This window comes from Oncorhynchus gorbuscha, linkage group LG12, assembly GCF_021184085.1.
Source record: "Oncorhynchus gorbuscha isolate QuinsamMale2020 ecotype Even-year linkage group LG12, OgorEven_v1.0, whole genome shotgun sequence".
NCBI classification, from domain to species: Eukaryota; Metazoa; Chordata; class Actinopteri; order Salmoniformes; family Salmonidae; genus Oncorhynchus; species Oncorhynchus gorbuscha.
Window position 1 is genome coordinate 75516433 of NC_060184.1, and position 13367 is coordinate 75529799.

General features: G+C 41.1%; 1 protein-coding gene across 2 annotated transcripts; it reads right to left on the reverse strand.

Annotated features, from left to right (window-relative positions):
• Positions 1 to 2883: 2883 nt before the first annotated feature.
• Positions 2884 to 7663, reverse strand: LOC123991397 (B-cell receptor CD22-like). 2 transcript variants are annotated; one of them, XM_046292966.1, is made up of 8 exons: positions 7578 to 7663; positions 6600 to 6674; positions 5923 to 6303; positions 5488 to 5793; positions 5096 to 5362; positions 4254 to 4356; positions 4083 to 4140; positions 2884 to 3756 (listed from the first exon to the last, which is right to left on the reverse strand). In XM_046292966.1, the coding sequence occupies exons 2-8, from the start codon at positions 6646 to 6648 to the stop codon at positions 3484 to 3486; spliced, it is 1437 nt and encodes a 478-aa protein (XP_046148922.1). In that variant the 5' UTR covers positions 6649 to 6674; positions 7578 to 7663; the 3' UTR covers positions 2884 to 3483. The 2 variants fall into 2 exon arrangements, with proteins under 2 accessions (XP_046148922.1, XP_046148921.1); XM_046292965.1 differs by having other exon boundaries at positions 4254 to 4359.
• Positions 7664 to 13367: the final 5704 nt, after the last annotated feature.

The following is a 13367-nucleotide window of genomic DNA, read 5'->3' on the forward strand; positions in this document are numbered from 1 at the left end:
TTCAATTGATTGGTGTGTTGTCAAGGAGTGAGGTGACGTGTGTTTGTGAGCAGATGACCACTATTTGAGCCCGGTATGGGGACAGGGACAGTGGTGGAAGATATACTGTTAGTCCATAGTCACTTAGGTTCTTCAGTTGTGAAGCTAATACATGAACTAACAGCCGTACATTGAACATTTTGAATCTCATTACTAAAATATAAAGATAAGATGTGAAGTTGTTGACACTCGCCTTACAACAGTAAGCAGAAATTCATGTGGCACATCTCACATCTCATCAGTGACATACTTCCTAATAAGTGTATTTGTATAACAGGATGTTGAATAGTCTATGTGATGGGTGTCAACATCAGTTGTGAAAACATTATATGCTAATTTAAACATTTAGAACATTGTCATTTTCTAATGAACCTTCTACTCCAGAACAATTAGTTTAAGTTACTTGAAACATTGCAGAGGTGGTCTGATCCATGTTTCACCAGTTTCAAATGAAATGGGCCCCAGCTGCCCACTGACTGATTCTACACACAAAGTGTGTGTCAGCCACTGACTCAACAGCATTATATGACCTATATACATTTCATTACTGCCCGAAATGAAACACTTATATACAAGATATTTTTCATTGTGGGATAATAATATTCATTGCAGATAATGTATGTGTGGTGGGTAAATAACCCTTTTAGGGGGAAGGGGACCCCTTTACAGCATTTTGTTACAGGCCCCCAAGTAGTCAAGTCTGCCCTTGATACAAACAACGGAAACTTTCTGCAATATAACCATCTCCCTCTCCTCTATCTCCCAGGCTTAAATAGACAAATGTGAGTTCAGTAAAAGATTCCCAGGTTCTGACATTATCTTTCAGCATGAAAAACAGTCTTTGTCAGAAACAGAGTAACTGTAATTGTAGCTGATGGATTATCACACACTCCTCCATTTCTCCTGCATCCACTTCCTCTTTCATTACACTTCTATCTGCCAATAAGAGCATGGTGGGCTGGGAGCCACAGGAGCAATTAATGGACAACCTCAAATGCATTCTCATTTGTGTCTCTTGATCAACACTCAAACTCAAAACGACACAATAACTCCCAACATTACACACATGAAAAATAGACATGTAATGGGGATATTTAAGATGAATAAAGTTCCGATTCAGTTTAGAGTGATTCATATAATGTTCAACATATTCATATATTTGACCTTTCTGTTACATGATTTCCAGTGTGCTGTAACACTTGGGTTGATGGTCACTAGACTCAATGCTGTATGTTGTGGATTAAACTAATAACTGATTATAGTGATTTGAACATCTTGGCCATGTTCTGTTATAATCTCCACCTGGCACAGCCAGAAGAGGACTGGCCACCCCACATAGCCTGGTTCCTCTCTAGGTTTCTTCCTAGGTTTTGGCCTTTCTAGGGAGTTTTTCCTAGCCACCGTGCTTCTACACCTGCATTGCTTGCTGTTTGGGGTTTTAGGCTGAGTTTCTGTACAGCACTTTGAGATATCAGCTGATGTACAAAGGGCTATATAAATACATTTGATTTGATTTGATTTAGCTGACAAAGCCACTGCCTTTTGTTTTGACTTCCTACAAGCCTCTCAGGCTGGTGTTTACAGAACATGTGTTGGTCTGATTAGGATATAAAGGGACTGTCTCCAAGAGGATGGTGTTTACAGAACATGTGTTGGTCTGATTAGGAAATAAAGGGACTGTCTCCAAGAGGATGGTGTTTACAGAACATGTGTTGGTCTGATTAGGAAATAAAGGGACTGTCTCCAAGAGGATGGTGTTTACAGAACATGTGTTGGTCTGATTAGGAAATAAAGGGACTGTCTCCAAGAGGATGGTGTTTACAGAACATGTGTTGGTCTGATTAGGAAATAAAGGGACTGTCTCCAAGAGGATGGTGTTTACAGAACATGTGTTGGTCTGATTAGGAAATAAAGGGACTGTCTCCAAGAGGCCAGTAAGACATTGTCTCTGCTTCTATGATGGATGTTGTCGACCTGTTGCAATTTGTATTAAACCTGATTGATTCATGATTTTCTTTATCAATGATTTCTCTTCTCTTTTGTTCACAGACGCACAAATATCATACCCCCAAGACATGCTAACCTCTCACCTCTGCATTGACAGGGAGGTTAGTAATTTGGGGAGGTGGGGATGTTTCTCACTCATAATTATTCACTATTCATCCAGGACTATATGTAATCATGGTAGAATCCCCATGAATGTGTTTAGAAACATATTATATTCTTAATTACAATAAAATTGACTTCAAAATGACACGATACATCTGTATAACCTTTTGAGGATCTGAGGACCCAGTCCAAATCTTTTCAGTCTCCTGAGGGGGTATAGGTGTTGTTGTGCCCTCTTCACGACTGTCTTTGTGTGTTTGGACAATGATAGTTTGTTGGTGATGTGGACACCAAAGAGCTTGAAGCTCTCAACCTGCTCCACTACAGCCACATCAATGAGATTGGGGGCGTGCTCGGCCCTCCATTTGCTGTAGTCCACGATCATCTCTCCCTTTGTCTTGATCACTTTGAGTGAAAGGTTGTTATCCTGGCACCACCCTGCCAGGTCTCTGACCTCCTCCCTATAGGCTGTCTCATTTTTGTTAGTGATCAGACCTACCACTGTTGTCTCGTCTGCAAAGCTAATGATGGTGTTGGAGTCGTGCTTGGCCACACGGTTATGGGTGAACAGGAAGTGCAGGAGCGGACTAAGCACACACCCTTGAAGGAACCCCGTGTTGATATTCAGAGAGGCAGATGTGTTGTTTCCTACCCTTTCCACCTGGCGTGCGGTCCATCAGGAAGTCCAGGATTCAGTTGAAGAGGGACCAATAGCACCAAAAGATGTCATGGAAATTGAATGTAAAGGTTTTTATTGCAGTGCAATTAATACACAACCTTAAATTCAGCCTCAATTGATTATGTTGTTAAACACTCAACATAAAAACTGAAACTATATATTCTAAATAGATATAAACTGAAAGTAGATAACATTGTTATTCTGGGAGCTGCACAAAAGATGAAGATAAACAGTGACTAGTAGATGTTAACACCATTCTGCCATCATGTAGACTTCCTGCACCAACTTCCTGTCTTGTATCAGACCACTGTCTCTCCAACTAACTGTGTCTTCTCTCCTCAGTCATCATTGACTTTACATGGTCTTAATCTGCCTTCAGTGAGCTAGTTGAACTCAGCAGTTCCTCTATACTGGAACCCATTAAACAGATGCTCTGTGAACTCAACACTCAAAATAAATGGTCCAAAATAAAGAGTAGCCTACATCATCGTATCAACACCATAGTAACAGTTAAACTCTTTTCAACCCAACAAATTCTACGACTATGCAGATAATCAAAGAGCACACAATTATAAATGTAACAAAAGTACCAATAGAAACAGATACACAATTACAATACTGTACATAAAAACACTTAATACCCAATTGCAAAATACTTAACATCCACCTGTTTTATTCACTTGTGCATAAAGCCCATCTAGGTTGTTAAGAGGTGGTTCCTGAGCCTCTCTCCCAGTCACGTTGACTTCAGCGTACTCACTCTCCTGTCCCTGGACCCTGTCCTGGGCTGTAGCTGGGGTCTCTTTGGTCTGTAGTTTGGAGAAGTCTATGTCACCGTAGAGGATCTCTTCAGACTGGTCTTCTGCAGGTTTCTCTGGTTCCTCTCCGGCTGTGGCCTGGTTAGTACACACTGTCCCAACCGGGGAGTTCTGTGGAGAGAACACAGAGAGAGGAACAGGTGTAAAGCTCTAAGCTCAGTAATGTGTAAAACTCTAAGGTCAGCAGGTTACACAACACATACTGAGTGGATGACAATGAAAATGTCAATTCAACTGACAGGTGTAAAGACAGTAAACTGTCAAAGTTTTCATTCCATGTCATTACAGGATGTGGCATTGCTTTCGATGTGGTCATCTCCCCCTAAACTTGCTCTGAAATTATGTTAACCTCATGGCTTTAAATAGTTTCAGCATTAATTCATTACTTCCTTAGACACACTTTGTAGATGGTTTTGTAAATTGAGCCTTATTCCCACCTGTCCCTGTGGACTGTCTGTCCTTTCAAATCCATCGTGGAGCCTCGAGTTTCTCCTCCTGGAAGACATTTAGAAAGGTATTCTGAATGCACTGTGAGGGTTTCCATATGCAAAAGCACAAACACAGCAGAAATAAAATGGTTTTGCATTGATGCCAGGAATAGTTCTTACCATACAAAAAGACTGATCAGGCTGATAAGCAAAATGGCCCCCAGAGTTCCTGCTGCAACCCCAGAAACCAGAAACCAGAAACCAACCCCTGAGGTTTTTGACTCTTCTTGCCATGAAAATACAACACATATTATGGTCAATTCTCACAAAAAGATCTCTCAAGTACACTTCCTGACCAAATGTATGTGGACACCTGCTCGTCGAACATCTCATTCCAAAATCATGGCCATTAATTAATATGGAATATAGAATGTCATTGTATGCTGTAGCCTTAATAATTCCCTTCACTGGAACTAAGGGGCCGAGCCCAAACAATAAAAAACAGCCCCAGAACATTATTCCTCATCCACCAAACTTTACAGTTGGCACTATGCATTGGGGCAGGTAATGTTCTCCTGGAATCCGTCAAAACCCAGATTCGCCTGCCGGACTGCCAGATGGTGAATCGTATATTCAACACGCCAGAGAACGGATTTCCACTTCTCCAGAGTCCAATGGCAGTGAGCTTTACACCACTGCAGCTGATTCTTGGCACTGCACATGGTGATCTTAGGCTTGTGTGCGGCTGTTCTGCCATGGAAACCCATTTCATGAAGCCCTCAACAAACAGTCCTTGTGCTGCCGTTGCTTCCAAAGGCAGTTTGGAACTCGGTAGTGAATGTTGCCATCCTACTGCCAATGTTTGTCTACTGAGATTGCATGACTGTGTGCTCGATTTAAACACGTCAGCAAAACATGTGAGGATTTAATAGCTGAATCCACGCATTTGAAGGGGTGTCCACATACTCTTGAATATTTATTTTGTATCTAACCTAAGATTGTGCCCTTCGTGCCCATTTTACCTTTTATAGCCAGCTGCACTTCATTTGACTTCCCACAGCCGTGACTATTTCTTCCTTCACAGTAGTACAGTCCTCCATCACCAACAGTCACATTGAGGGTGTAACTCTGTCCAGATGCTACCTGTGTTCGTTTACCCCCACTGATCTTGAACCAGGTGAAGTTTGTCACAGGAGGGTTGGCTGTACTGCTGCAGGTCAGATTAACACAGCTGCCCACTAATACTGGATCAGGTGGACTGATGGAGGCCGAGGTGTCCTTAGGAGAGACTGAGGGAGAGGGGTTCATTTAGAATGTATCTGGATATGGTATATTGAATAGTCTCATCAAATCCACTCTATTACAATAATCAGTGAAAATATCTATTCTTCAGGAACCGGTGACTAAATCTTACATGAAACGTTAAGCATCATGTTATGTTCAGCTGTCTTGTTGCTTGTCCCTACTGGGTAGACTGCAGTACAAGTGATGTTCTTCTCATGATGAAGATATGACGGAGTGAAGGTCACCGTGGAGAGAACTGATTTGGTTTGGTCTGATTTCTCCTGCAGTTGGTTCTCAGGTGTGAACTGTGTTGGGAGAGTCCATGTCAGCTCAGGGGGGTGTTCAGGACAGGGAGCGACAGCAGAGCAGTTCAAACTGACAGGGGTCCCTTCCTTCACCTCACCTGAGACAGTAATGATGGGACTGGAAGGCAAATCTGTAATACATTGTAGATAAATATATTTTACACTAACAGTTAAACTGTCCACTTGTTCAACTCTTATCTTTGATGCAAGGAATCTAAACTGGAAAAAAATGTTGGTTTTAAAGATAAACTGTCTCTTACCCCTGACCACTATATTAATAGACTTATCAGGATCTGTTGCACGGTATGGTTGACTCTCAATCCTGAGGAAGTATATATTAGTGTAATTGGTGGTTACATTGAAGAAGACTGTGGTGCAGTTCTTCTGGGACATGTTTCCAGTTATCTTCCCTTGATATCTGTTGACTGTCTTACTGCTGTTAAATATCACATTGTCCGGACGCCCACCAGAGTTTTCTTTAATCCACACTCCAGAGAGTAGTATTGAGCTGTTAAATGTATCCTTATGTTGGTCAGGAATATCAAATGAACATGGGATTTGCACACAGGAGCCAGTCAGTACATCCAGTCTATCTGGCATTGTGGTGATCAAATCTCGTCGACCAAAACAGACCAAAACACCTGCAACATAAAGGACAACATCAGGGAGGTAATATGATCTTTTCAGTACAGTCACTCTCTCTGCAGCAAAATATCTATACTAATTTCAATGTACAGGTGATTCCTGATGTCACAACTCCATGCCCTAAACTGGATCATGAACATATCTGGAGCACAATGTTTGAATCCAGACTATTAAACTCTGCTTTTCTATACATTGAGACAGATGGGAATACAGCTCATAGTATGAAACATCATCCCTTGTACTTATTCCTCTGTCTGATTCATAACTAGTTGTCGCTGTGTGTAAGACTCACCTGATATAAAGAGGACAATGAGAAAAAGCATGTTCTCAGGACAAGCCATGTGAGAACTCACACACTACTGATCACCTGAAACAGTACAAACATACACACATTTAGTGACTCAACACACTGCCCCTCCTTACCTTCAGGCTCAAACCCAACACCTGAGCACTCCATTCTCCCACCCCTACAGGAGGGCAGCTCCCGCTCAGGCTGTCAAAGCTCTTTTCTGTCCTGGCACCCCAATGCTGGAACCAGCATCCCCCTGAAGCTACCTGCCCATCTTGCGAAAACATCAGAAACCCTACCCCTTCAGGGCATTTTAAATAATCCCACAGCACCCCCCCCCCCTCCCCCTTTCACAGCCCGACCTCAAAAAAGCCTTTTGTGAACTAACATCCGCACTTGACCCCCCCCCCCCCACACACACACACACACACACACTAGCTCTGACTTTGCTGAGACCTGCTTGAGTGTACTTACTATGAATATAATGCGGTTGTCTCACCTGACTATCATAAGATGAATGCACCAACTGTATGTCTTCTGGATAAGAGTGTCTGCTAAATTACTCAAATGTATTACATTGAACCTTAATGCGTACAGTGCATTCGGAAATGATTCAGACCTCTTTACTTTTCTCCCCTTGTTGTTATGTTGTTCTAAAATGGATGAAATTGTTGTCTCCCCTCAATCTACACACAATACCCTATAATAACAAAAACATTTTTTAGAAATTATTTGTCATTATGGGGTATTGTGTGTGGATTGATAAGGAAAAATAACGTAATATATTTTCCAATAAGACTAAAGTAACAAAAAGTGGAAAAAGGAAAGGGGTCTGAATACTTTCTGAATGCAGTGTATGGCTTTCAGTTGTGAAGCTATAACATGAACCAACAGCAGCAGCATTTCAAATCATTACAAGTAATAACATTTCAGTGAGTCTTAACATTAAAATGAAAAGATAGTGAAGAAGTTGACACTTGCCTTACGATCTTCAAAAGTGATCACAGAAAAGGAGATGATATCACACCCATAGTGAGTTCTGACAAACTGAAGTGTTGCAATTCAAGTTGGACAATGGCATGTGATGTACTTCCTATTCCTTATAAGTGAACCAAATTATTAGCATTTTCAAAAGAAGTAGTATAATTTTCTACTAATTATATACAGTCAAAAGCTTAGACACACCTACTCTTTTACTATTGTCTACATTGTAGAATAGTGAAAACATCAAAATTATGAAATAACACATATGGAATCATGTAGTAACCAAAAGTGTTAAATCAAAATATATGTTATATTTGAGATTCTTCAAATTAGCCACCCTTTGCCTTGATGACAGCCTTGCATACACTTGGTATTCTCTCAACCAGCTTTTTTTTTTTTTTTACCTTTATTTAACCAGGCATGTCAGTTAGGGAACAAACTATTATTTACAATGACTGCCTACCCCGGCCAAAGCTGGGCCAATTGTACGCCGCCATATGAGACTCCCAATCACGGCCGGACGTGAAACAGCCTGGAATCAAACCAGGGACTGTAGTGACGCCTCTTGCACTGAGATACATTTATTATTATTTCTTGCTTCACAGAAGTACAGTCCTCCATCAACAGTCACATTGAGGGTGTAACTCTGTTTATTACCACTGATCTGGAACCAGGTGAAGGTTGGCACAGGAGGGTTGGCTGTACTGCTGCAGGTCAGAATAACACAGCTGCCCACTAATACTCGATCAGCTGGACTGATGGAGGCCGAGGTGTCCTTAGGAGAGACTGGGGGAGAGGGGTTCATTTAGAATGTATCTGGATATGGTATATTGAATAGTCTCATCAAAACCACTCTATTACAATCATCAGTGAAAACATGATAGAATGATCTATTCTTCAGGAACCAGCTACTAAATCTTACATGAAACGTTAAGCATCATGTTATGTTCAGCTGTCTTGTTACTTGTCCCTACTGGGTAGACTGCAGTACAAGTGATGTTCTTCTCATAATGAAGATATGACGGAGTGAAGGTCACCGTGGAGAGAACTGATTTGGTTTGGTCTGGATTCTCCTGCAGTTGGTTCTCAGTTGTGAACTGTGTTGGGAGAGTCCATGTCAGCTCAGGGGGGTGTTCGGGACAGGGAGCGACAGCAGAGCAGTTCAAACTGACAGGGGTCCCTTCCGTCACCTCACCTGAGACAGTAATGATGGGACTGGAAGGCAAATCTGTAATACATTGTAGGTAAATATATTTTACAGTAATAGTTAAACTGTCCACTTGTTCTACTCTTGTCTTTGATGAAAGGAATATAAACAGGAAAAAAAAGATGATTAAAAGTTTGATTGTCTCTTACCGCTGACAACTATATACGTTTATTGTCTGTTGCACGGAATGGTTGACTCTCAATCCTGAAGTAGTATTTATTAGTGCAACTGGTTGACAAATCTCGTTGACCAAAGCAGGCCAAAACACCTGCAACATAAAGGACAACATCAGGGAGGTTCTGATATATTTTCAATTCAGTCCAATGATATGTATTAAAACTAGATGACTGACAGGGGCCTCTGTTTGGAAGCCACTGCACAGCCATCTTGTTACTCCTCCTCCAATGTAAAACAGATGTTGGAAGATATAGAAATGCATTTATTAATGTCTACATTAGTTTTAGACAAGTATATTCTATTACAGACACCTTAATGCAGACTTTTAAATTATATTTGTGACCTGCAACACTTCCTTCAGTAGAGAGACCCTACCATTTCTCCAGCCAATGATTGCATCTTGAAACTCACTAAATTGGTATTAACCAATAGCTGTTTCATCTTTGAGTTTTTCCTTTTTCCTATTTTCCTTTGCCCCCAACTATGAGAAAATGTATGTGGAACAATTCGAGGAACCACTCACAAAACAGAGACACCCCCTACTTTCTAAAATCCTCTCATGGAAGAAATACATAGATGATGTCTTTGTGCTCTGGGAAGGAAGCAGGAACTAAATGAATTCCAAACTCTGCTAAACGAGAGCTCTGAATATCTCAAATTCACCATGCAGACTGATTAGAGAAAAATGAACTACCTGGACTTATGGATCATCAATGAGAATGATGCATAACATACAGACTTGTACACAAGCCAACAGACCTCAATACCCTGCTACTGTATAATTCCATTAATTCTTATGGAGGACTGCTTCTTCTGGGGAGTACCATATATAGAGACCGGTGGATTTAAAGTCTCTCATTGGCCGTTACATAGCATTAGAGATCCAGGGTTTATACACATTACTGGTACAGTCTCTCCCAATAACATTAATATGAATTTATTTCAATGTACAGGTGATTTTTCAATTGGTTGGTGTGTTGTCAAGGAGTGAGGTGACGTGTGTTTGTGAGCAGATGACCACTAGTTTGAGCCCGGTATGGGGACAGGGACAGTGGTGGAAGATATACTGTTAACCACATACTGACGTCGGTTTCACATGAACATACAATGACATGAAAAGTTTCCCCCTTTCTGGTTCTCTATTTTGCTTCTTTTTTTACTGAATGTTATCAGATCTTCATCCAAAACCTAATATTAGATAAAGGGAACTTGAGTTTACAAATAACAAAACAAAAAATGTTATAGTTATTTAATTTATTTCATTAACAAAGTTATGCAACACCCATGCCCCTGTGTGAAACAGTAATTCCCACCTTATACTCAATAACTGGTTATGTCACCATTCCAAAACACACAATCAGGAATACATCAAAATTGATTTAATGTACCAAATGTAAAGTTTTGGAATGGCCAAGTCAAAGTCCAGACCTAATCCCAAATGAGACATTGTGACAGTTCATGCTTGAAAACCCACAAATGTCGCTTAGTTATAGCAGTTCTACATGGGAGAGTTTGCCAAAATTCCTCCACAGCAACATGAGAGACTGATCAACAACTACAGGAAGCATTTGGTTGGAGTCATTTCAGCTGAAGGAGGCACGACCAGTTATTGAGTGTAAGGGGGCAATTACTTTTTCAAAAAGGGACATTCGATGTTGCATAACGTTGTTTAAGAAATGAATGAAATAAGTATGTAAATGTTGTGTTATTTGTTCACTCAGTTTCCATTTATCTAATATCAGCTTTTGATTGAATATATGATAACATTCAGTGTCAAAAATATGCAAAATACATTTTCACAGGACAGTTTGAATCCAGACTATTAAAATACACTAATCAGGAATTAACTTTACACTTTTCTACACATTTAAAAAGCCAGTATATCACATATCCCATAAAATATCATGACTTGTGGTTATTCCTTTATGTCTGATTCATAACTAGTTGTTGTTGTGTGGAAGACTCACCTGACATAAAGAAGCCAATGAGAAAAGACATGTTCTCAGGACAAGCCTTGTGAGAATTCACACTACTGATCACCTGAAACAGGTCAAACATTCACTTCCTGGTAGAGTAGGTCACGTGACACATACTGTATCACATTGAAACTTTAGTCCATAGTCACATAGGTTCTTCAGTTGTGAAGCTAATACATGAACTAACAGCCGTACATTGAACATTTTGAATCTCATTACTAAAATATAAAGATAAGATGTGAAGTTGTTGACACTTGCCTTACAACAGTAAGCAGAAATTAATGTGGCACATCTCACATCTCATCAGTGACGTACTTCCTAAATAAGTGTATTTGTATAATAGGATGTTGAATTGTCTATGTGCTGGGTGTCAACATCAGTTGTGAAAACATTGTATGCTAATTTAAGCATTTAGAACATTGTCATTTTCTAATGAACCTTCTACTCCAGAACAATTAGTCTCAGTTACTTGAAACATTGCAGAGGTGGTCTGATCCATGTTTCACCAGTTTCAAATGAAATGGGCCCCAGCTGCCCACTGACTGATTCTACACACAAAGTGTGTGTCAGCCACTGACTCAACAGCATTGTATGGCCTATACATTTCATTACTGTCCGGGGGTGTCCTCGGATGGGGCCACAGTGTCTCCTGACCCCTCCTGTCTCAGCCTCCAGTATTTATGTTGCAGTATTTTGTGTCGGGGGGCTAGGGTCAGTTTGTTATATCTGGAGTACTTCTCCTGTCCTATGCAGTGTCCTGTGTGAATCTAAGTGTGCGTTCTCTAATTCTCTCCTTCTCTCTTTCTCTCTCTCGGAGGACCTGAGCCCTAGGACCATGCCCCAGGACTACCTGACATGATGACTCCTTGCTGTCCCCAGTCCACCTGGCCATGCTGCTGCTCCAGTTTCAACTGTTCTGCCTTATTATTATTCGACCATGCTGGTCATTTATGAACATTTGAACATCTTGGCCATGTTCTGTTATAATCTCCACCCGGCACAGCCAGAAGAGGACTGGCCACCCCACATATGCTCTCTCTAATTCTCTCTTTCTTTCTCTCTCTCGGAGGACCTGAGCCCTAGGACCATGCCCCAGGACTACCTGACATGATGACTCCTTGCTGTCCCCAGTCCACCTGACTGTGCTGCTGCTCCAGTTTCAACTGTTCTGCCTTATTATTATTCGACCATGCTGGTCATTTATGAACATTTGAACATCTTGGCCATGTTCTGTTATAATCTCCACCCGGCACAGCCAGGAGAGGACTGGCCACCCCACATAGCCTGGTTTCTCTCTAGGTTTCTTCCTAGGTTTTGGCCTTTCTAGGGAGTTTTTCCTAGCCACCGTGCTTCTACACCTGCATTGCTTGCTGTTTGGGGTTTTAGGCTGGGTTTCTGTACAGCACTTTGAGATATCAGCTGATTGTACAAAGGGCTATATAAATAAATTTGATTTGATTACTGCCCAAAATGAAACACTTATACACAATATATTTTTCATTGTGGGATAATAATATTAATTGCAGATAATGTATGTGTGGTGGTTAAATAACCCTTTTAGAGGGAAGGGGACTGTCACGCCCTGGTCGAAGTATTTTGTGTTTCTTCATTTATTTGGTCAGGCCAGGGTGTGACATGGGTTTATTGTGGTGTGTTTTGTCTTGGGGTTTTGTGGGGTGTTGGGTGTGTGGCTTAGTGGGTTATTTAGCAAAGTCTATGGCTGTCTGGAGTAGTTCTCAATCAGAGGCAGGTGTGTATCTGTAACGTTGTTCGTCTGTTGTCTGAAGAGAGTCAGACCGAAATGCAGCGTGTAGGTTACTCATGACTTTTAATGAAGATAATAGTGGTACATGTAAAGAATTGCTATTTCTTATGCAAGTGACCAGCCTACTGCTAAATACATGGCTACAACTCACAGTAAAGCCTGTGGGGTCCCCTACAGGATAGCTCCCACATTACACACATAATCTCCCTTTTAGCCGAACACTGTGTGCCCGAAGAGGATTCTACGGACGGACAGACAACTGAGCCAATGGCGGAAGACTACAGATTACACCCCAGCTGAACCAATCCAAAGGTCCGATATTCCAGGATCAACCTACTTTCCGTTCTGTATAAATTGTGTGTGTAGCGGTTAACTCGTTCTCTTTTCCTGCTGGTCTGATGGGCTAACGGAAGGGCCGTATTTACGTGTACCAGATATTCTCACTCTGAAATAAACTGTCGCTTGTAGTACAATTTTACCACCTTGTCTGAATGGATTCTTAACCGGCTCACCCTTCTACATATCATTTTATCAACATACATGAAATAACTGAAGTCGAAAACAACAAACGGAACGTGAACTAATTACAGCCTATCTGGTGACTAACACAGAGACAGGTACAATCACCCACAAAATACAACGGGCACTCAGGCTACCTAAAT

Coding starts and splice junctions, on each gene's coding strand:
- LOC123991397 (XM_046292965.1), bottom strand. CDS start 6,648: ATGGCTTGTCCTGAGAACATGCTTTTTCTCATTGTCCTCTTTATATCA. Junction 6,304..6,599: donor CATTGTCCTCTTTATATCAG/GTGAGTCTTACA, acceptor TTTATGTTGCAG/GTGTTTTGGTCTGTTTTGGT. Junction 4,360..5,095: donor AGTGCAGCTGGCTATAAAAG/GTAAAATGGGCA, acceptor TTTCATGGCAAG/AAGAGTCAAAAACCTCAGGG.